Source organism: Erythranthe guttata, chromosome 6, assembly GCF_056151865.1.
Source record: "Erythranthe guttata isolate IM_541 chromosome 6, IM_541, whole genome shotgun sequence".
NCBI lineage: Eukaryota > Viridiplantae > Streptophyta > Magnoliopsida > Lamiales > Phrymaceae > Erythranthe > Erythranthe guttata.
The window spans coordinates 4,936,730-4,961,392 of NC_142538.1; the positions used below are offsets into that span (position 1 = coordinate 4,936,730).

Sequence of the window (24,663 nt, forward strand, 5' to 3'; positions counted from 1 at the left end):
TAACATTGCCTTTGCTTTTCTCCCGCGCTTACCAATATTCAAAAGTGACAACTACAAATGACTAACTAAAATATAAAAAAAAAAAAGAAAAAAAAATCAAATTGCAATGGAATCAAACACTAATATGAAATATCTATATTGTAGTAGCTTGTGATCTTGTTATATATTTTGCTTGATAAACCTTTTAATTAAATGGGATTGAAGTAGATTTTGCTTTAGTAGTATAAAAAGAAAATTAATAATATTTTTGAAAAAGAAAATTAATTATACGAGACAAAAATAGTAAATGCATTACAACTGACAGCAAAGAAAATCGAGGACCTTGACAAAAAATTAAATTCATTCTATTCGTGACAGATGTACGTAATAAATGACGATAAATGCCGAAATCCAACAATTGTAAAGATGCATGAATTTTAAGCATTTAAAAAGTAACTATTGTTTAAAATCCAATTATTAACCATGGTTAAATCCAACTCTAGTTAGGGTTAACCCGATTTTTTTTTTTATTATATAAGAAACATGAGATGAAACCCTGCAATAGTCACTATCAATTTTCTCAATTGCATATACTTTTTGTGCATTTTTTCAGGTTTCTTATTTCTTTTTGGGAGTTTTTCACATTTCAATTTGGTGGGAAAGATAGATAGATAGAACCCCAACCAGCTCAAACACCCGCCGATTCAAACTCCTCAATTTTATCGGTAATTCATCTCTTCTCTTCTCTCCTTTTCCTTTTATTTTTTGTTTTCTACGTGGAATTTGTATTCTTCGATTCTGAATTTTGATTTTGAGTGAAATTGATTTTTTTTTTCCTGTCGTGTTTTCAGCATACAGATCCATGGTTAGCTTTATGTGTTCTGTTTTCGTTTTATTTTACATTTAGGGGTTTAACTATAATTTTGCACAGATTGGTACTCGTTGTGATTGCTTGAATCATTGGTTTTTTTTTTTTTTTTTTTTTGAAGTTTTTTAATTTTTTTTTTATCATTTACTGCTGTTGAGACGAAGGTTGTGCTGTGATTAGGGTTTTCGCCTGATAATTTACTTATCTGGTGTAATGTGGGTTTTCTGTGTAATCTGCGCTCAAATAATCATTTGCAGACTGTTTCTGCAGTTTCATGCATTTTTTTGAATATCGAATTTGGTGTTTAATGATTTGAAAATTGAACTTGGATGTGCTTGGAAAAAAAAATAAGCAGCTAAAGGCTGACTGGTTTCATGTTCATGCAGATGTTTTACATCTTAACTTGGAATTTTCATTTGCTCGTAAACCTGAGTGATTTCGCGGGTAATTTTTTTAACTGTTTGAGCCGGCCGTTATCAACACTTGTCCGAAACAGGTTATCGGAATTTTCATTTGCTTGTAAACTTGATTGATTTCGCGGGTAAAAAATTTAAACTGTTCGAGTCGACCGTTATCAACACGTGTCTGAAACAGGTTACTGTTTTAACGGATCGACCGTTATTAACACGTGTTCAGAAAAGCTCCATTTTTAACCTTTCTGCCGATCCTAATCGTCACGCAAATAATTAATACCTAAATTTATGTAAAATGTAAAAAAGATGGAAGTAAATGAGAAATTTCCGATCCATCTCAGATTTGAATACTTTTATTTCCTTTTCCGAACGCCTTTGAATTACGCCCCATTCCTAAAAAGTACAGTTTTATGTCCCAAAATGACTTGCTTACTTTCAAATATGATCCGAACCCTAAGCTTTAGCGAAACATAATGTCACCAAATTGAACCATCTGTTGTAGATTGAGTTGTTCAATTGTAGATTTGAGGGTTCAGTACTGGGTTAAATGTGTTTCTATATTTTAGTGTTTCTTCTGGAAATTTCGGGTTTTAGTCCAATCAACTTATATTTCGATCTTGTCTAACTTAATGTTTATTATTTGATGGAACTTTGGGGGGGTTTTATGTTTTGCACGTCGAAATCATGATCCCTTAATTTCTGCTCATGTTTCACGCTGTTTTGCATGGGTGATCAATTTTGTCAAGATGATATATATATTTTGTATCAGTACTTAAAAGTTTAGACTGCTCCATGAATACTTGTTGTATTTCCGTTGATTTCATTTCTTTTGTTTCCTCCATTGCATTGTATTTCTGTCATTATAGAACTAACTTCATTTATCTTTTCTGTCATAACTTAGGTACTTGGCGCAATTAAATATTAAACGGTTCGCTGTTTTGTGGAGATCGTTACCTATATCAGTGCAATTTTTTCGTGTTTCTAGTGATCTATCAGTGGGTGCACTTCTGCTGTTGTATTGCCATATCAAGAGTACCGTCGATAATCCAGTGAAGCGTCGAATATGGAGTGCAATAGAGATGAAGCGATGAGGGCAAAATCTATCGCAGAGGCGAAGTTGGAGCAGAGGGACTTTTTTAGTGCAAAAAAGTTCGCCTTGAAAGCACAAAATCTGTACCCAGGCTTGGATGGTATTTCCCAGCTGCTGATGACACTCGATGTGTACATTTCAGCAGAAAACAAAATTAACGGGGAAACGGATTGGTATGGAGTGCTAGCTGTGAGCCCTTCTGCCGACGAGAACACGATAAAGAAACAGTTCAGGAGATTGGCTCTTCTGCTGCACCCGGACAAGAACAGCTCTATCGGTGCAGATGGTGCGTTCAAGCTTATCTCCGAGGCCTGGAAGTTGCTGTTGGACGAGGAGAGAAGGTTGGCCTACAACCAACGAAGAGGAATTATCGGATTCCAGCAGAGAATTCCGGCACACACTGGCGGTGCACCTTCAGCGCACACTAGTTGTGCACCATCAACACCCTGCACTAGCGGTCCTCCATCAGCGCACGCTGGTTGTGCTCCATCAGCACCACGCACTAGCGGTGCTCCATCAGCGCACACTGGTGGCGCTTCATCAGCACCACGCACTAGCGGTGCTCCATCATCGCACACTGGTGGTGCTCCATCTGCACACACTGGCTTTCGTCCACAAGTTTACACAGGTGCTAGTCCATCGGCATGCTCTGGCGACCATCCACCAGCACAACCAGGTGTCGGTCCGTCGGCACGCCCCGCTGGTCGCCCCCCAGCTCACACCTCTGTCCCGCCAGCATATACCAGCGGCCCATCAGCATATTCCAGCAGCTCGTCAGCACCACCTGGAGCAAGAACTACAGTCCCGAAGGCACAGAAGAAGACTGCCAAGGTGCCCTCAAAACCAGCTCCTACTCCTCTCTACAAGAAAAACAGTGATACTTTCTGGACAATATGTAATCTCTGCAACATGCAGTACGAGTACCTCCGGATGTATCTGAACAATATTCTCCGCTGTCCAAGCTGTAAGAAGCCATTTATGGCGTTAGAGATGGCTCAACCCCGTTTTTCCAAAAAATGCAAGCCTGTGCCTTATCAGGCAAAGAAGAAGCCGTCTGGTAATTCAACCACTCAAAATGCTGAAGATCCGGCTCCTTCTGTGGCGTCAAGAGGACCCACTTTTGTTGTGATAAGCCAGCTTCCAAGCGATAAGAAAAGAAGAAGTCGGCCGGCCCCAACATCTGATCCATGTCCTAAGAAAGCAAAAGTAGATGTTGCTAGTGACAGTTCCGGAATGAACAGTAACGTGGCACAGGGATCTGCAAGTGTGTCTGGACCGAATATTTACGATTTTCCTGGTATGAATCGTAATATTCCACAGGGGTTTGGCGGCTTTGCAACTACAGCTGGAACTGGAGCAACGACGTATGGTTTTCCTGGCATTAACCATAACGCTGCACATGGATTTGGTAGCTTTGGAGCTACATCTTGATCTGGTTCAAAGACTTAATTGTGAATACAGATATGGGACCTCTATTGTGGACTAATTGATCTTCGCCAGTTATATATATGTTAATTCTTTTTTACTTTTATCTTCGCCATGTTAGAGACTGGTTATTCTTGATTGAGATGTGTGGTGAAAAGAGAAGGGAGGTTGTTTTTAGGTAAAATATTTATGATAATCTATGCCTTGTCTGTAGAAAGTTATAACGTCAAATTCAAATTTATTTATAAAAAAATAAAATCGTGAGTGCTTGGAAGTAGTGTTGACATTATGTTATTGCTTTCATATCAGGAACCTGGAAGGGTCGGAGGTGTCTTGGCCATGTCTCGTGCTTTTGGCAATCGCAGGCTGAAGCAATTTGTTGTGGCTGAACCCGAGATTCAGGTACTCGGGAATTTTTAATAGAATTTTTTGTTTTTCCATGGTAATCCAAAGTTGGTCATGGTTTTGCCTAAAAACAGTGTTCAAAACAGACACCAATTTTATTGTTTCGATACTACAGGACCAAGAGGTTGATCAGGACTTTGAATTGCTTGTGCTCGCCAGTGACTTTGGGATGTCGTACCTAATGAGGTAATTAATGCCTTTAGATGATTATTATTATCACTATTTTTTGTTTATCAACTGAAATCGTAAGTTCCTTTCCGGAATTGTTTATCCAACGTAGGATATTAGCCGATACAAGAATTGTATAATAATTCATCTCAATCTCAAACTTAAGATAATCATAAATACCATCAACATTCCCAAATAAGGCCAAATAAGGGAAAAATCTTATCCAAATACGACGAAGAAAACGAACTATTTTTTAATGCTACTGTACACATTTATTTCAGGATGCCGTTCTGATAGCGCAAACAAAAGAAGGAGCTGTGCACGTAAACTGACAGAGACTGCTTTTGGTCGTGGTAGTGCCGGCAATATCACCTGCATTGTCGTCAAGTTCCACCACGACAAAGCAGATCCTGAAGAACCACCACCACAGCAGAATTTTGAGGTCAAACCCGAGTCAAACGAAACTCAGGAAAACGACAAAGTTGATGAATTCTCCGACACGTAAATTTGCATGATCTGCATATGCTAGTGTTTTGGTTGTGATTTGTTCATTCATTGGTTTGTTTCTAAATATTCACTGTCTTTGTAATTCAAATATATTGGAGGTGTTTTTTTCTTCTCTTTTGCAGTCATTAGTAGTACGGTGCCGTTTCATTTGCTTTATTTTCACATGAGTTGCTTTTGGTAATAGGTCATTCTCAAGAAAGTCAAGGGCTATTATAGTAATCTAACACAATCTTTGACCAAGTGTAATAATATTTTTCTTAGATTTTGCCTTTTTTAACCTTACATACATAGAATCTTAATTTTGTACCATCTAAATATAAGCTTATCCCAAAAATAAAATCAAAATGTAGCCATAGCCTATATGTAACATGTTTTGTCTTTCTCCCGCTTTACCAATATTCAAAAGTGACAACAAACAAATTACCTAAGTTTCACACAATTATTAAATTTAGAAATAAACAAAGCCCAATTATATTTAAAAACACAAAACAAAAAAACTTTGTAATGGAATCAAACACTAATGTGAAATATCTACATTGTAGTAACTTAATGTATTTTGCTTGATAAACCTTTTAATAAATGTGATTTAATATATTTTTTGCCCTAATATTATAAAAAATAAAATCGATAATATTTTCGAAAACGAAAATTAATTATATACGAGGCAAAAATAGTAAATGCGTTATAACCGACACCTAAGAAAATCAAGGACCTCGAAAAAAAATTAAATTTATTCTATTCGAGACAGGTGGACGTAATAAATATCGGAATCTGACAGGTGGTAGTGTAGTAGCTTAGATTTCAAGCTACTAAAAAAGTAACTATGGTCAAGTTCTAATCATTAACCATGGTTAAATCCAACTCTAGTTAGGGTTAACCAAAATAATATTTTTATATATAAAAAAATAAAAATGAGATGAAACCCTTCAATAGTCACTATCAGTTCTATCAATTTACAGATACATTTTGGGCATTTTTCTGGTTTCTTATTTGTTTTGGGGGTTTTTGACTACTCCATTTTCAATTTGGTGGGAAACAAAAGATAGATAAAACCCCAACCAGTTCCAAAACCTGCTGCTGATTCAAGCTCTCCATTTATCAGTAATTCTTCTTTCTCTCACTCTCTTTTGTTTTTTGTTTTTACGTGGAATTTGTATTCGTCGATTCTGAAATTTGATTTATGAGTGAAATTGATTTTTTTTAATTTTTTTTTCGTCGTTTTTTTAGCATACAGATCCATGGTTAGCTTTCCGTGTTTTCTGTTTGTGTTTTATTTTACATTTGCGGTTTTAGTTATTTTTTTTGCAGAGATTTTGTGCTCAATTGTTTTTTTTTTTTTAAAATTTACTGCTGTGATGAAGGTTTTACTGTGATTAGGGTTTTTCTGTGTAATCTGGGCTTAAATATTTTTTTGCAGACTGTTTCTTCAGTTTCATGCATTTCTTTTGAAAGCCGCATTTGGTTTAAAAATATTTAAAATTGAACTTGGATGTGCTTGGGAAAAAGAATAAGAAGCTAAATATTGAGTGGTTTCATGTTCATGCAAATGGTTTACATCTTAACTTGGAATTTTCATTTGCTTCTAAACTCGATTGATTTCGCGGGTAAAATTTTTGAACTGTTTGAGTCGACCGTTATCAACACGTGTTCGAAACAGGTTATCGGAATTTTCATTTGCTTGTACACTTCATTGATTTCGCGGGTAAATTTTTTAAACTATTTGAGTCGACCGTTATCAACACGTGTCCGAAATAGGTTATCGGAATTTTCATTTGCTTGTAAACTTTATTGATTTCGCGGGTAAAAAATTTAAACTGTTTGAGTCAACCGTTATTAGCACGTGTTCGCTCCATTTTTTAACATTTTCTGTCGATCCTAATCGGCACACAATTAATTAATACTCCAATTTTTTGTAAAGTGTAAAAAGATGGAAGTAAATGAGAAATTCTCGATCCGTCTCAAATTGAATACTCTTATTTCCTTTTCTGAAAACTTTTGAATTACGCCCCATTCCTAAAATTACAAATTTATTTCCCAAAATTACATTCTTACACCACAAATATGATCTGAATCACCAAGCTTTATCAAAACAAAAGCTCATATGGTTTTAAACATTAATCACCAAATTGAACCATCTGTTGTAGATTGAGTTGTTCAAATGTGGATTCGAGGAGTTCAGTACTGGGCTAAATGTGTTTCTATATTTCAGTATTTCTTCTTGAAATTTCGAGTTTTAGTCTAATCAAATCAAGAATGAGGGTTTGGTGGTGGGTTATACCTGTTTAATTGTCGGGGTGGACTGTGTACATAATCATTGTCTCAGGTTCTTCATCATGGTACATGTCTTTTAAATGATGTTTTATTGTTATGGACATAATTTTTCAGAAGTTAAGATTATAATATAGTGTTCAGTGGCTTAAAAGTGGGATTGAAGTTCAAAATTGTATAGTTCCAGTGGCTTAATATAGTGTTCAGTGGCTTAATATAGTGTTCAGTGGCTTACCTATTAATGATGGCGATAACTTGACATGCTAGTTTGTTATTTGATGGAATTTTGGGGGCCTTTTTATTTTGCTTGTCGAACTCATGATCCTTGATTTCTGCTCATGTTTCATGTTGTTTTGCATGGGTTATTTTACTCAAAATTTCATTCTATATTTGTCTTCAAGTGATCAGTTTTTTCAAGATTATATATATATATATATATATATATATATATATATATATATATATATATATATATATATATATATATATATATTCTGTATCAGTTTGATACACTTAAAGTCTGCACCATGAATACTTCTTGTGTTTCCGTCGAATTCTTTTCTTTCCCTTTTGTTTTCCTCTGTTGAATTGTATTTATGTCACTATGTAACTAACTTCGTTTATCTTTTCTGTCATAAATCAGGTACTCAGTGCAATAGTATTAAAAGGATCTCTGTTCCGAGGAGATCCTTATCTATTAGTGCAATATTTGCGCGTTTGTAGTGAGCTGTCAGTGGGTGCACTTCTGGTGTTGTATTGCCATACCAAGAGGAGTGTCAATAATTCAGTAAAGCTTTGAATATGGAGTGCAATAGAGATGAAGCAATGAGGGCAAAAGCAATTGCCGAGGCCAAGTTAGAGCAGAGGGACTTTTTTAGTGCAAAAAAGTTTGCCTTAAAAGCACAAAATCTGTACCCTGGCTTGGATGGTATTTCCCAGATGCTGATGACACTCGATGTGCATATATCAGCAGAAAATAAAATCAATGGAGAAACTGATTGGTACGGAGTACTGGCTGTGAGCCCCTCTGCCGACGAAAATACAATAAAGAAACAGTTCAGGAGATTGGCTCTTTTGCTGCACCCAGACAAGAACAGCTCCATTGGTGCAGATGGTGCGTTTAAACTTATTTCCGAGGCGTGGAAGTTGCTATCGGACGAAGAGAGAAGGCTGGCCTACAACCAACGGAGAGGAATTATCGGATTCCAACACAGGATTCCAAGACACACTGGCAGTGCTCCTTCGACCGGTGCTCCATCCGCACGCACTAATGGTGCTCCATCCGCACGCACTAATGGTGCTCCTACAGCGCACACTGGTTGTGTTCCATCCGCACGCACTGGTTCTCGTCAACCCGTACACACAGGTGCTAGTCCATCGGCACACACTGGCGTCCGCCCACCAGCACAACCAGGTGTCAGTCCATGTCCATCGGCACACACTAGCGATCGTCCACCAGTACAACCAGGTGTCAATCCGTCGGCTAGCACTGGTGGTCGTCCACCAGCTCACACCGGTGTCCCACCAGCATATACAGGCGGCTCGTCAGCACAGCCTGGAGCAAGCACCGCAGTTCCGAAGGCACAGAAGAAGCGTGTGAAGGTGCCCTCTAAACCAGCATCGACTCCAGTTTCCCAAAAAAGCAGTAATACATTTTGGACCAGATGTAATCTGTGCAACATGCAGTACGAGTACCTCCGCATGTATCTCAACGGTATTCTCCGTTGTCCAAGCTGTAAGAAGCCTTTTAAGGCTTTGGAGATGGCACCGCCACTTTTCTCCAAAAAATGCAAGCCTGTCCCTTATCCGGCAAATAAGGAGACGTCTGAAAATTCCACAAGTCAAAATGCTCAAGATCCAGGGAAAAACGTCCCAGCTGATCAAAAATCAGGACCGGGCCAAGGGGGTCCAAATTCATTTACCCACGCCGACTATCAGCAGGTTCCGATGGCAGGGAAGGCGGGTAATGACAGCACAGCTCCTTCTGTGGCGTCAAGAGGACCCACTTTTGTTGTGATAAGTCAGGTTACGAGGGATACGAAGAGAAGAAGTCGTCCGGCCTCAACATTTGAGCCATCTCCTAAAAAACCAAAAGTAGATGTGGCACAGGCATCTGGTGGCTCTGGAACTGCAAGTGCGTCTGGACCAAAGAGTAATGATTTTCCTAGCATGAACCCTAATACGGCTCATTCATCTGCTGGTTTTGGAACTACTACAAGTGGATCGGGGCCAAAGATTTACGATTTTCCTGGCATGAATCGTAATACTGCACAAGGGTTTGGTGGCTTTGGAACTGCAAGTGGATCTGGACCAAAGATAAATGATTTTCTTGGCGTGAAACATAATGCTGCGCAGGGATTTGGTGGCGTTGGAGCTAAAAGTGGATTTCCTGGCATGAACCGTAGTACTGCACAAGGGTTTGGTGGCTTTGGTGCTACAAGTGGATTTGGATCAAGGAGTAATGATTTTTTCGGCATTACTCGCCCTCAGCCGAACTGTACGAGAGAGCTGACACCTGTGGAAACCCAGAATATGCTGATGGCCAACGCTAAGAAAGAGATTCTAAAGAAGTTAAGTGAGCCGAGGCCAGAGACCACAGATAAGGCTGCAGATAAAGGGAAGGACAAGACTCAAGAAAGCAGCAGCAAAGAGAGAAGTAGAACCAGCAGCAAGAGCCAAAATCGTGATAATAACCGGAACAGTGAACCATCTGCTGGAAAGAAAGCAAAGCAAGAAAAGAGTCGGGTTAGCGGTTCTGCCTGCAGTGCAACTAAAGAGGTGATAATAACCGGAACAATGAATGTTCCAGATTCCGATTTTCATGATTTTGACAAAGATAGAAGTGAGACTTCGTTCGGAGATAATGAGGTTTGGGCTGCCTATGACGATGATGATGGCATGCCCCGTTTTTATGCCCTGATCAACAAGGTCATCTCTAGAAAGCCCTTCAAATTAAGAATCAGTTGGCTTAACTCAAAAACTAACTCTGAATTCAGCAATATCGACTGGGCAGGCTCTGGTTTCTGCAAAACAAGTGGGGAGTTTAGGGTGGGGAAGTACGAAATCTGTAAATCTATCAACGCGTTCTCTCAAAGGGTTAGATGGTCAAGAGGCCCACGGGGGAGCGTTCTGGTACTCCCCAAAAAGGACGATGTTTGGGCAGTTTACAGAAACTGGTCGGCAGATTGGAACGAACGCACAGCCGATGATGTTATACACATGTACGACATGGTAGTGGTGCTTGAGGACTACAGCGAGGAAAATGGAGTCTCTGTTGCTCCTCTAATGAAGGTGGTTGGTTTTAGGACAGTGTTCCGTCCGAATTTGGACACAGAAGCAGTGAAGAAGATAGCGAAGGAAGAAATGTTTCGATTTTCTCATATGGTACCGAGCCACTTGCTGACCAGCCAAGAAGCTCGGAATGTTCCGGAAGGATGCCTGGAGCTGGATCCAGCTGCTACCCCAATGGAACTTCTTCAGATGAAATCGGAAAAAAGTGAAGATTCAACGATCCCAAATAAAGGAAAAATCGAGACGGGCTGTGATGAATGTTGAGGAGCAGTTACGCGATGAAGGAGGTGGAGGAAATGAGAATTTGCAAGGTAACCAATATTTACTGAACCGGGATCATATTTGAAATACTTAACTAGATATTTGATCAAGGGAAAAAATGAAAAAAAGCACGACTATTATTGGATTTTGGGTGAATTGGGTAGAATTGATGTTATTGTGCTGTAATTATTTATTTATCTTTTTTTTTGGTCAGGAGATGTGACGGAATGTATAGAGGCGACTTTCTCCAGTCAGGTTTAAGCCTCTAGTTTTTGACTGTAGTTCGAGTATAGGTGAGAAGATGGTAAAGCAGTTGTTTTTACTCCTAGATAGAAAAAGATTTTGGAGGAGTGTGTACATTTTTGTTCTGTTGGTTCTGATTCTGCTGTAGGAAATATGGCAGTTTTATAGGTTCAGATGAACGTCGATATTTATCAGCCCTATGTTTTTGCATTTTGTGACAGATATATATATACTTATGCTTTGGCTGTTTTGTTTATCAATATATGTGAAATTGAATTAGAATCCACATGTATTTGGTATTTTCCCCTCCCACCCTTCTCTGCTTGGGTAGGTAATATTGGTTTTTTATATATATATATATATATATATATATATATATATATATATATATATATATATATATATATATATATATTAATTGTTCTTATTTTCTTGAATGGCATTTTGTCTAAATATTCAGATTGATGAGCTTTATCATTTAGGTAAATGATTTGTTCATTATTTTATTTTTCTCTGCAAAAGCGCATGGAGAGAGAGATATTTGTGCTTGGAGAGAGATACTGGATACATTTGTGCATATTTTCTGCACTTCAGTGAATATTGATATGCTTTATTCACATACCTTAATAAATGTGCTTTTATGTACAATCTTTAGGGCTAAATGATTATTCTCTCGGGGGGCAAGGTGCAAATAAATAAATAAATAAATTATGCTACTTATATCATTTTTTAATATAAAATTTGAGTTAATGTATTTATTAAAAATAAGGCCTCGTATTAATTTTTTTCTTGTATGATTTTATACTTCAATCTTTCTACAGCCTGTGGCATCAGTGAACAGTTTCGAAGGTCATGGTGTGGCTACAGTAGCAAAACGGACTGGCGGACATATCATTTTATATCGCCATTTAACGCAATCTTGAGAAACCCCGAATCAAATTAATCACAAGCATAGAATGATAATGGAGAAAAAAAACACGAATCAAGTGCTACCAATCGGAGAATGGGTTTGCAAGTGGTAACAATGAATGCCGTAATTGACTTCAACTTTGTCCAGAGAGTTTCGTCGCACATAGGAAGAATATATCCGGAGGAATGTTAATATATGCTGTCACATAGACAATAACCTTACTTCAATAGGATCTACACACTGCGGTCAGACATCTTCGTACACGGTCATTAAGTCAAGATTTTCGTTACGAAATCAATATTTTGTGATTTCGAAAAATTCTTCGATTTCATTTCCCTTTAAATTTTCCATTTCATTGTCTTGAAATCAACGATCCAAACGACTTTTAGGGGAGTAACATATCCCAAAAACTCATCTCATATTAATAACCAAATTCAACAACTAGAAAATAATGGATTTGAACGAATTTCATACGACTCAAAATGCAACCTGATTACATCAAAATCAAAACAACATCTTTGTAGCTGGAAGCCGTAATCACCTGCAAATGAAAAATCCGAAAAGATGTTAAATGCCAGTAAAACAATATAAAGAAGCTGAGAAAGCAGTTAAAGAGTGAAAATTTCTTTAACATAAACTGGAAGGGAGTACATAATTAAGACACTGCATTGCAATTAATTGACCTCTCCCATGTTTCATGCAAAAAGATATAAATTTTGTTCAAATTCGAGAGATATAAATAAACGTAGGCACAATTCGAAAAAGTGAAACTTTTCAAATAGCACACTCTCTTTGAGGACATCAGTTTGTATCAATGAATCGACTTCAAGGTCGGGACTACACTTCTAGAGAGTTTGGTCAATGAGTACATTATTAGCCACACTCAAGAGCGGTCAAAACATTCAACGGTAATGAAGTTCTCCGACATTAACTCATAAGAAAAACATATGGCTTGAATTACGTGGGACCTACTTTAAGCGTAGTTAGAAATGACTTGGACATAACGAAACGATCCAGTTCAAGAAATCACGGACCAGTTTCAAACAAAAGAAGGGATTCTTTCCTTTGTTAAAGAAAACCCAGAAAATAAATTTACGAGTCCCTACGCATAAAAAAAAAGGACATATTGGAGCAAGAAAGGAAAAGAAATTTCTATTTATGCCTACATCGAGATTAAAGGCTAATCAAGTAGAATGCACTGAGTCCAGGCACAGAGTCAGTCTCGTCAACATATAGATAAATACGAACATAAGCAAATGCCGACATATAAGAAAAGCAAAACGAGAAAAAAAATGAATACCTATACAAGGTCAACAAACTCTACATAGTTGTGTGTGATGGAAACGAGAGCATGAAGAGTTCTTGGAGTATCATCCCATGTATCATCTTCTTCGACATACGTATCACTCTCATACATACACTTGGCAGTAAACTTCACATGCAACATAGAGCCTGCAGAGAAATATTCAGTTGCATTCACCACCTCCACCAATATGTATGTGACGGGCTACACACACACACATAATACAAGAAGAAGAAGCAATTGTTAAATCATTAATTATTAATAGTAGTAGTCGAGACGGAACATAAGAGAAGATACATACATGTGTCTTGTTGTAGACTTCAACAGCTAAACCAGCACATTCTTCACGAATTTTCGTTGTTTGATCATCACAACGGGTGGGATTGCTGTCGTACGAGACCACCGAGCACTCTTGCAATTTCTCCATCCAAATCTTTTCCGGTTTCTTCGTCGAACTCTTTTCCGGTTTCATCAGCTGCATTTTTTCCAGGCTCGTCGACATGTAGAGATAGATTGATTTGATTCTCAGTAACAAATATTTAATTAATAAAAAAAAAAAGAGGAAAGAATGATTATACCTATAGAAGGCAAGGAGGTGAGCTGGAGGGACAATGTCAAGACACTCAACATATTTCGCTGTGATATAAATCCGAGCACGAAAAGTTACAGGTTTCCTATCATCCTCCACCACAGGCACAGGCGTAGCGGTAAACATCAGATCCATTATACGACCTAAGAAGTGTGTAGTTGCATACACCAGCTCCAAAAAACTGTATTTGTCGATCTACATATATAATTTTATTCATTAATTAATACTTGTGGACTGAACATAATAATAAACAACAACAAATTTCAATTTTTTTTAAGAAAAAGATTTTTAAGAAAAGAGAGAGAGAGAGAGAGAGAGAGAAGATACATACATGTGTTTTGTTGAAGACATCAGTAGCTAATTCGGCACTTTTTTTTATATGATTGATTATGACTGGATCACAGCGGGTCGGATCTCCGTCGTCGTAACAGACCCTTAAACCTCCTCCTCCTCCACATGGTACAATAGCTACGCCCTCTACACTGGATTCGCAACAATCCATCTCTCTCTCTCTTGAAACCCTAGTTCATTGATTTTCCCCTTCCTTGCTTTCTTAAAGTTTCTCTCTCTCGAAACCCTAGCCGATTGATTTTCCCCCGGTTTTTAAAAGTTTCTCTATATATATATATATATATATATATATATTTTCGTAAATTACGAAATGCCCCTGAACTTAAGCTAAATAACAAAAAATACCCCACATATTCCTAATAACAAAAATCCCCCTATAATTATGTTGTTAGAGTTTTTTAACAGAAAATGTGTAAGGTCTATTATACATTTTGTTAAATAGGTGAGGAATAAAAGAAAATATCTGGAATTGTGTAAAGTCTATTCCTTGTAATAAGAAAAATACCGTAAAAAGTCACATTGTATGGGGTTGGTGTAAACGCAAACAAATCTCAAGGGTTTTTGGTAATTACGATAGGTGGAGTGTTTTTCATTATTTAGCCTAAGTTCAGGGGATGTTACGTAATTTGCTGTATATATTTTTGTTATAGCCAGAAAAAAAAGGATTAATATATGTAATGGGCTGGATTTTGAGAACGGGTTGGGCTGCGACCCATTTAATAGGGAATCGGGCAAGTTGAAATAGATGATTTACTTTTGGATTTCTTTATTTCTTTTGAATTTCATCGGTATATCAAATTTATTTACTTTTTCTTAATAAATAAATAAATTCCTCTTTCAGTTAGTCTTTCAGTTAGTTTTATGTGGTGTTTGCAAAAGCTTAGTTTATAAACTTTTTTTTTTCTATTTAGGTGTTGGTAAAATCAACTTTTGGTTCTCTTAAATCATGCTAAACGACATATAAGAAAGCAAAACGAGACAAAAAGTAAAAAAATGAAATTTTTCTCTCTACAAACGCACAGTAACATTCATTCCCATAAAGCATTTTCTCGTATTATCTCATTCATGATTGGGTAAATTACATCCACACCCCTGAGGTATGCTTAAATAACTGTAAGGTCCCTGTGGTATCGATAATTACACTCACCCTCCTGAAAGGTAGTTAAAAAATTTAACGGGATAATGCATTGGATACATTATTCCAATAGGGTTCTAATGGACTACGGGGGAGCGTTCTAGTACTCCCCAAAAAGGACGATGTTCTAAATTCGGACGGAACACTGTCCTAAAACCAACCACCTTCATTAGAGGAGCAACAGAGACTCCCTTTTCCTCGTTGTAGTCCTCAAGCACCACCACCATGTCGTACATGTGTATAACATCATCGGTTGTGCGTTCGTTCCAATCTGCCGACCAGTTTCTGTAAACTGCCCAAACATCGTCCTTTTTGGGGAGTACCAGAACGCTCCCCCGTAGTCCATTAGAACCCTATCGTAATAACGTATCCAATGCATTATCCCATTAGAGTTATAACTACATTTCAAGGGGGTGAGTGTAATTATCGATACCACAGGGACCTTAAAGTTATTTAAGCATACCTTAGGGGTGTGGGTGTAATTTACCCTTTTAATTATAGATCCAATGTTAAGTAATAAATTTTTTAACTATATAATTTAAAAATTATGTTATCAATTTTAAAAATTATGTTTCAATTTAAATGTATCATCCTGTATTTTATCAATTACAGTGTGTTTCGTTAATTATTCTATTCTTGCTTATTATATTTTATTAATAGCAATTAACGTATTAGTTAAGTAAAGAAATAAACTAATAAACATTGATACCAACAAAATATAAAAATTAATTAAATATAAACATATTTATATTATTAGAATTAATGTTTTGTTAATAATAACAAATGTATTTTATATTTTAAAAACTAATTTAATAATTAATACCAATGTATTTACGATAAATATGTTAATAAGTTGGTAATCGGGTGCAATTAGTTAAAATCGTCATTTTATATGTTACTTAATAAAATGGTGTTAATTACGACAAATCTTTTTTTACCTCTATATTTGGTAGAAAAAATAGGATATGGTGGAAAAAATAGGAAAATGGTGGACCGGTGGGAGATGAAAATTCCTTTACCAAAAAATCTGGTGGAAAAATAGGATTTGAGCATTTGGTGATATGGGGGTTGACCACGGTGGAATGCTAAAACCAAATCTCTATAATTTTAGATGTAATGGTGATATAGGAATTTCGGGTGGGAAGCTAAAAACACCTAAATTAGATGAAAAAATAGCTTTATGGTGTTCGATCGGAGATGCCCTTAGAGCATCTTCCACCCTAATCACCATTTTTTCACCAAATCCTATTTTTGGTGGTGAAAAAATGGGTTTATCTCCCACCCGTAGCACACCATTCTATAATTTCACTACTTTTTGTGAAAAAATAGTGCATTTGGTCTCCCACCAATTTCAACAAATTTTACACTAAACAATAAAATAATAATATTTCACCATTTTCCTATTTATAGAGAATAGCATTTGGTTTGGTCTCCCATAGTATTTCATAAAATATATCACAAAATTATAATTTAATGTTAATCATAATTTTAATCTATTTTAATTTTAAAAATATTGATTATAGATCCAATTATAAGTAATAATTTTATTGATTATATAATCTTAGAATTATATTAAAATTTAAAAAACTATTGAAACATGAATGAAAATCGACGTAAATTATTATACATATAATAAAACCATACATAAACAATAATTTCATAACTAAATGCATAAAAATATTACAACACGATTTAAAAAAAAAAAAAAAACATTACAACATTTTTTTGGCCAAAACAAATTATTGCATTGATAATTTTGAAGGTCAAAGGGGCCTCATCAAAACCTTGTTTGGCCTAACAAGGAAAGAGTACCCCTTATTAGCATATGGTCTCATTCACCATTATTGTCGTCATCATCTTCAACACCATCTAGTTGGTCACGTTTATCCCACAAATGTGCTACCAGCCTTCTTCTTAGTTCATTATGTTCTCCTTGATTTATCAAATTCCGATGTTCTCCTTCATTACGTTCGGATTTATTGGCGAGCCTTAAGCAGAAAAAAGAAGACAATAGGGAAAAAAAAACTAAAATTAAAGGCTTCTGAACAAGATATGGAGGTTATGAGAGTGGATTTGAGTACTCTCACACCCTTTAGTAAACAATTCTGGAGTGATAAAAAACAAGCCATCATTGATAGGGGAAGCAGGTCAGGAGCTGTTAGGAATTTGAATTTTAGTGGAGAGGGGAGTGGACCAAGTGATGAAGATGTTTACGTCCCGGAATCTCCAAACAACAACAGAGAATGCAACTATGGCGAACCTACTGGCGATGGACATTTCTCCAATTCGAACTATGATAGTCAAGACTATTAATCTTAGAAAGTAAGGGGTACTCTTTCCTTGTTAGGCCAAACAAGGTTTTAACGAGGCCCCTTTGAATCAATAAAATTTTATTTTGGCTAGAAAAGAAAAAAAAACTTGCTAAGTAGTTTGTGTATTTCATTTATATATATTTTGTCTTGTAATTTATTATGTTACGTTATAATGTTATGTTTTTGTTGGTTTTTGATAATAAACATGTTTATTGTATAAACATATAACTTATTAGAGCCAAATGTATTTATATTTATTTAATAATAATAATAATAATAATAATAATAATAATAATAATAATAATAATAATAATAATAAACAACAACAACAACAACAACAACAACAATAATAATAATAATAATGATAATGATGATAATAATGATAATGTATTTATCTTTTGAACACTAATTCAAATTGGTAACCACATGAAATTAGTTAATATAATAATTTTATATACTAATTATAAAATGGTGTTAATTACACCAAATCCTATTTTAATTTCTATATTTGATATAAAAAATAGGATTTGGTGAAAAAATTGGTAAAGTAGTGATAGGGTGGGAGTTGCAAATTTCTTCACCAAAAAATTTGGTGAAAATATAGGATTTAGTAATATGGTGATATGTGGTTTGACCACAGTGGGAGACTAAAACCAAATCATCATAATTTTAGGTGTAATGCCGATTTAGTGATTTAAGTTGGGAGGTTAAAAACACCTAAATTAGGTGAAAAAAATAGGATATGGAGATGGGTGGAAGATGCCCTTAGAGCATCTTCCACTATAATCACCATTTTTTCACCAAATCCTATTTTTTGTGGTGAAAAAATGGGTTTATCTCCCACCCTTAGCACACCATTCTATAATTTCACTATTTTTGGTGAAGAAATAATGCATTTGGTCTCCCACCAATTCCAGCAAATTTTACACGAAATAATAAAATAATAATATTTCACAATTTTCCTATTTATAGAGAATAGCATTTGGTTTGGTCTCCCATGGTATTTCATAAAATATATCACAAAATTATAATTTAATGTTAATCATAATTTTAATCTATTTTAATTTTAAAAATATTGATTATAGATCCGATTATAAGTAATAATTTTATTGATTATATAATCTTAGAATTATATTAAATTTTTAAAAACTATTGAAACATAAATGAAAATCGATTTAAAAAAAAAATGCATAAAAATATTACAACACGATTTAAAAAAAAAACATTACAACATTTTTTTGGCCAAAACAAATTATTGCATTGATAATTTTGAAGGTCAAAGGGGCCTCATCAAAACCTTGTTTGGCCTAACAAGGGAAGAGTACCCCTTATTAGCATATGGTCTCATTCACCATTATTGTCGTCATCATCTTCAAGACCATCTAGTTGGTCACGTTTATCCCACAAATGTGCTACCAGCCGTCTTCTTAGTTCATTATGTTCTCCTTGATTTATCAAATTCCGATGTCGACCAAGAAAACTAACATATTTCGTATTATTTATATCTCTTGAAAGTTCAGCTAGAGGGACAGTGAGTGAACTTTCATAGTCAAGAATGACGTTTAGATATCCACTACTTTCCTCCTCAACTATCATATTGTGCATAATAATGCATGCAAACATGACATCATGTAAGTCTTTTTTATTCCAGAATCGAGCTGATCCTCTAATAATTGCAAACCGAGCTTGAAGAACTCCAAATGCTCGTTCTACATCTTTGCGATATGATTCATGTTTATGTACGAAATAAGTTTCTTTGGCACATTTGGGTACACAAATGGATTGTACTAAAGTTGACCATTTAGGATAAATACCGTCAGCTAGATAATAACCGACATCATAATTCTTACCTTTGATCGAATAATTAACTGGTATAGATGTACCATTGGTTAATGCTTGAAATAGAGTTGATTTTTGTAGGACATTAACATCGCTATTTGTACCTGGGAGGCCGAAGAATGCATGCCATATCCAAGTATCATGCGATGCTACTGCTTCAAGTATGATAGTGCATTTTTTGTTGCGCCCACGGTATGCCCCTGCATGAGCTGTTGGGCAATTTTTCCACTCCCAGTGCATGCAATCTAGGCTCCCCAACATCTCAGGAAAACCACGAGACTCTGCAACTTGTAACAACTTTTCATTGTCTTCCGCATTTGGATTTCTCAGATAAATTTCACCAAATACCTTGACGATATGACGGCAAATTTTTTTAACAAATCTTATTAGAGTTGACTGAGCAATCCGAAAATATTGATCAAATGAATCAGCAGAAGTACCGTAACCAAGAAATTGGATAGATGCACACATTTTTTGATAAGACGTAAAACTTTTTCGTCCTGTACTGTCGTACGATTTCCTCCATGAAGTTGAGTGTTCTTTTAAAGCCCTCCTAATTCGTTGAAATAAATCACGACTCATTCGGAATCGACTGGGGAATTGTGTGTCGTATGTGGGATTTTCACCAAAGTAGTCATTTTTTAATAGAACTGCGCTAGCTTCCCTTCCACGATCCGTATATGCATGGCCATGAATAGCCCCACCCCAGGTAACATGATCCTGAGATTGCGATAAATAATATTGTTGCATCATTTGTTGTTGTTGAATGGTATAATTCCATATATAATTAGTGTTTCGAGTTTGAATATCAAACTCGTTTGAAGAATCTTCAGGATCAGATTCATTGGTAGATGAAGATGATGAAGATGATTGGCTTGAAATATAGTGAGATGGTCCTGCTTTGTGATTCATTGTTTGATGTCTAATGGCTTGATGTGTAATACCTTCACCATCATTAACTTATAGAATACTAGTTGCAAGTTATCACGTAAATCATTGCAAGGCATACTCTTCTCAATGATTTTATCTCAAACTAATATATAGGCCCTATCTCAGATATGGGCTCCATGTCTTTGTCTCTTCATATGTTACTTTTTATTTATTGTTTTTGTTTGTTGCATCTTCGTATTCTTGCAATTTGACGTATTTATTTTGGCTCTTTCTCATGGAGATTTACTAACAAAAAGAGAGAATAAAATAGACAATTTATTGTGATGTTCTTTAATAGATTTTACTTTATTCAATTTGTTTCAAAAGTAGAAAATAATAACTTTATTTTCAAAATTTATATGTACCACATAAAGTATTCGGATAACTTGATAAACGTATTATCATATAGATGGTTTTAAAAGTAGAAACTAATAAAAGAATTCAATTTAATTTAGTTGGGTCCATAGCACTTGCTAACATCTATATGTTGCAGGAAACTTGTGGCTCTGTAGAATTTGTATAGCTTTTAATGTGTTGTCATTCATGTTTTGTCATTCAATAAAAAATGTGCTGCCTTAACTTTTAATGTGTATTGGATTTCAGTTTGCATAAACTATTAATGTGTATTGTCATTTCAATCTACATAAACTATTAATGTGTTATCACAAAATCGTGTAGTCATTTCGGTGAAGTTTTATAATATTATTTATTATATATACTATTCAATTATTATGTTTTTCACCACTCAAAATTATACTCTCACCATATTTTCCATCAGACAAATAATATTAGTATTTCTAAAAAGAAAATGAGTCAAAAGGGGTCTTGGATTCAAGGTAATTGAGGATGAGATTCTTTGTAATGCATATGAACATATCAGAGCAAAGACGATTTGTGGGGTAAAATACAGAACTACTACAACCACGAAGTTGTTGATGTAAATAATTTTGAGCACAGAAACTTGAGGTCGTTAAGTTCTCGGTTCGACAAAATAGCTTCTTCGTGCACATTGTTCCGGGCAACACTTATTCAAGTTACAGCTCGAAACCAAAGTGTTGGCAATGCTGAAAGCATGGTAAGTATATGTCTTATTAATACTTAAAAATAGTTCATTATAATTTATTCCCAATAAACATTTTCATTACTAAACTTTACAGTTTGGGGAGACCAAAGAACTATATATCATCAAAGAACCCAAAAATCAACCATTTAAGTTTGATCATGCTTGGAAAATATTAAAATTTCACGTGAAAAGGGCTGAACCAATTCAACCGAGTACATCATCTCCCATTGGATACGGTACTTCATCTCCTCTTGGAGATAGTTCATCATCTCTTCTTGGACATACCGACTCACATGAAAGACTAAGGGGAATGAAAGGAGTGAAAACAAAAAAAAAAAGACTCACAAAGGAAAAAGATCCCATGTGGCAAGAGATGATGAACAGTGTTGGAAAGAGCCAAGATCTTATGCAAAAACAGCATGAAGAGTACTTAGATATGCAGAGAAAAAGAGAAGCACGTTCGGATGGCGAGCCTTAAGCAGAAAAAAGAAGACAATATAGAAAAAAAAAAACTAAAATTAAAGGCTTCTGAACAAGATATGGAGGTAGAGTGGATTTGAGTACTCTCACACCCTTTAGTAAACAATTCTGGAGTGATAAGAAACAAGCCATCATTGATAGGGGAAGCAGATCAGGAGCTGCTAGGAATTTGAAAAAAATTGGTAAAATAGTGGTAGGGTGGGAGTTGCAAATTTCTTCACCAAAAAATTTGGTGAAAATATAGGATTTGGTAATATGGTGATATGTGGGTTGAGCACAGTGGGAGACTAAAACTAAATCGTCATAATTTTAGGTGTAATGTTGATTTAGTGATTTAAGTTGAGAGGTTAAAAACACCTAAATTAGATGAAAAAAATAGGAAATAGTGATGGGTGGAATATGCCATTAGGGGAGTAACATATCCCAAAAACTCATCTCATATTAATAACCAAAGTTTAATCGTAGCTAGAAATGACATGGACATAACGGACGATACAGTTCAAGAAACTGTGAACCAGTTTCAAACAAATCAAGGGATTATTTCCTTTGTTAAAGAAAACACAGAAAATAAAGTTAAAAGTCCCTACGCATAAAAAAAGGACATTGAGATTAGAGGATAATCAAGTAGAACGAACCGAGTCCAGGCACAAGTCCACGTACAGAGTCAGTCTCGTCAACATATAGATAAATTCAAACATAAGCAAATACCTACATAGAAAAGCAAAACGAGGAAAAAATAAATCAATTACCTATACAAGGTCAACAAACTCTACATAGTTGTGTGTGATGGAAACGAGAGTATGAAGAGTTTTGGAAGTATCATCCCATATATCTTCTTCTTCGACATACGTATCGCTCTCATACATACACTTGGCAGTAAACTTCACATGCACCATAGAGCCTGCGGAGTAATCATCTGTTCCATTCACCACCTCCACCAGCATATAAGGTAAATTACAATCATCTCCTGAGGTATGGTCAAATTATGGGAACTCCCATTCTGTTTGGGTATTACAACCACCTCTCAACTATAAATATTCTCACACGTGGTATTCGATATTGGGCTCGTGGCCCAGTGGGTAAATAATTTGTAGGCCCATTGGGTTGGGCCAATTAGGCATATCATGAAGCACCCCACTCTCGAGTCGATGTGGGGGCCATGTTGAAATGGGTGTCAGATCGTGTCGAGAGTAAAATTTGTAGAAGTCGATCGTTGGCGTATGGCCTATTGGTGCGCGAAAACACATTGGAGCGTGTGTCGGGGGGGGGCGTGAAGGCGCGTTGGCGCGTAGCACAACCAAGTTGTCGCAGTGTAAGTTATTTGAGTCGTCGGTGTTGTCCCGCGATGATGTAGTAGCTCGGATCAAGTTATCTCATCGTGGGAGTTGTCTCGTCGCGGGGTAATAGAGTTGATCGAGTTATCTCCTCGTGGGAGTTGTCTCGCGATAATGTAGTAGTAGAGAGCGAGTATTCTCATCGTGGGAGTTGTTATTTATCGACATTGTCAATGTTGTGACGTGTTGCTTGTATGTGTTTATATATAGCCTTGTGCGTGATGTAGTTAAGGAGGGGATCAGGCTCTCAAGATTTTTTATGGGGATCGTGCCCCTTGTTAGACCTCGTGGGTCGTAAGTGTGTTTGGACTGTGGCCACGTTTTAATGAATGACCCATCGAAAACAAGTAGATAAATTTGCGTAATCAAGCTGGCCAGGCTATATAGATTCCCCTAATATCTCTAAGTGTTTCTAGGGTTGTAATCGTGCTAACTTGAGCTTGCGATTATATAGTGAATTTCGGACGAGTTGTCTCCTCATGGGAGTTGTCTCGCAGCGAAGTTGTAGAAGCATTGGATGACGCGCGACTGACGAGTGTGCGGATTGATGTCGCTCTGAGCGATTTCTCTCATCGTGGGAGTTATCTCGCTGAGGGTTCGTAGTACCGAGCGAGTTGGCTCCTCGTGGGAGTTGTCTCGCTGCGGGTTCGTAGTACCGAGCGAGTTGGCTCCTCGTGGGAGTTTTCTCGCTGCGGGTTGTAGGACGGAGCGAGTGGTCTCCTCGTGGAAGTTGTCTCGCTGCTGGTTGTAGGACCGAGCGAGTTTGCTCCTCATGGGAGTTGTCTCACTACGGGATGTAGGACATAGCGAGTTTGCTCCTCGTGGGAGTTGTCTCGCAACGGGTTATATGACCGAGCGAGTTATCTCCTCGAGGGAGTTGCCTCGCTACGGGTTGTATTTCCGAGCGAGTTGGCTCCTCGTGGGAGTTGTCTCGCTGCGTGTTGTAGTACCGAGCGAGTTGGCTCCTCATGGGAGTTGTCTCGCTGCGGGTTGTTTCGCAAGCCCCCCACTCTCGGTTCGATGTGGGAGCATAGTCGAAAAAGGTACCGGATCGTGTCGAGTGTAGATCGGTGTTGTGGTGTACCGTTAATTGCTGGCGTGGTGTGGAGAAATAATAATTTTTATTTATCCGTGTGAGAGCGTGCGCGTTATGGTGAGGCGCGCGGGAGAGCTCGCGCAATTTGGTGGAGCACGTTGAAATTCTCGCGCGATTTGGTGAAGCGATGTGAAATCTACGCTCAATTTGGTGGAGAGTAGTAAAAGTTGTGCCCAATTAGATGGAAGCGTGCGCTCCAAGGTTGCCTAGGGAGGCGCGCGCGCGTGCATGGGAAGGCGCGCTCCTCTTCCCCTTTTTTTTTTTTTTTTTCTGCTGGCGCGCGCGTCAGCCGCATGTTCTCCACGCGCGCCCTTTTTTTTTTTTTTTTTTTTTTTTTTTTTTTTTTTTTTACGCGTTCGCGCCCCGAGGAGAAGGTGGCGCGCGGCTTGGGTGATGGCGCGCG

General features: G+C 36.8%; 4 protein-coding genes across 5 annotated transcripts; 2 read left to right on the forward strand and 2 right to left on the reverse strand.

The window, feature by feature from the left end:
• The first annotated feature begins 540 nt into the window (after positions 1-540).
• Positions 541-5,011, forward strand: LOC105977789 (uncharacterized). 2 transcript variants are annotated; one of them, XM_088819611.1, is made up of 6 exons: positions 543-704; positions 1,234-1,291; positions 2,162-3,953; positions 4,085-4,177; positions 4,296-4,366; positions 4,630-5,011. In XM_088819611.1, the coding sequence occupies exon 3, from the start codon at positions 2,324-2,326 to the stop codon at positions 3,779-3,781; it is 1,458 nt and encodes a 485-aa protein (XP_088675737.1). In that variant the 5' UTR covers positions 543-704; positions 1,234-1,291; positions 2,162-2,323; the 3' UTR covers positions 3,782-3,953; positions 4,085-4,177; positions 4,296-4,366; positions 4,630-5,011. The 2 variants fall into 2 exon arrangements, with proteins under 2 accessions (XP_088675736.1, XP_088675737.1); XM_088819610.1 differs by lacking the exon at positions 1,234-1,291 and having other exon boundaries at positions 541-704.
• Positions 5,012-5,735: 724 nt separating this feature from the next.
• On the forward strand, positions 5,736-11,204 carry LOC148769944 (uncharacterized). Its single transcript, XM_088819608.1, has 3 exons — positions 5,736-5,956; positions 7,767-10,725; positions 10,890-11,204. Exon 2 carries the CDS (start codon positions 7,925-7,927, stop codon positions 10,676-10,678), a length of 2,754 nt encoding a protein of 917 aa, XP_088675734.1. The 5' UTR covers positions 5,736-5,956; positions 7,767-7,924; the 3' UTR covers positions 10,679-10,725; positions 10,890-11,204.
• Positions 11,205-12,108: 904 nt separating this feature from the next.
• Positions 12,109-14,309, reverse strand: LOC148769945 (uncharacterized). Its single transcript, XM_088819612.1, has 5 exons — positions 14,052-14,309; positions 13,708-13,915; positions 13,433-13,629; positions 13,129-13,335; positions 12,109-12,369 (listed from the first exon to the last, which is right to left on the reverse strand). Exons 1-4 carry the CDS (start codon positions 14,220-14,222, stop codon positions 13,129-13,131), a joined length of 783 nt encoding a protein of 260 aa, XP_088675738.1. The 5' UTR covers positions 14,223-14,309; the 3' UTR covers positions 12,109-12,369.
• Positions 14,310-18,862: 4,553 nt separating this feature from the next.
• LOC148769946 (uncharacterized) lies at positions 18,863-20,269 on the reverse strand. The gene is made up of 2 exons (XM_088818856.1): positions 19,621-20,269; positions 18,863-19,407 (listed from the first exon to the last, which is right to left on the reverse strand). Exons 1-2 carry the CDS (start codon positions 20,267-20,269, stop codon positions 18,863-18,865), a joined length of 1,194 nt encoding a protein of 397 aa, XP_088674982.1.
• Positions 20,270-24,663: the final 4,394 nt, after the last annotated feature.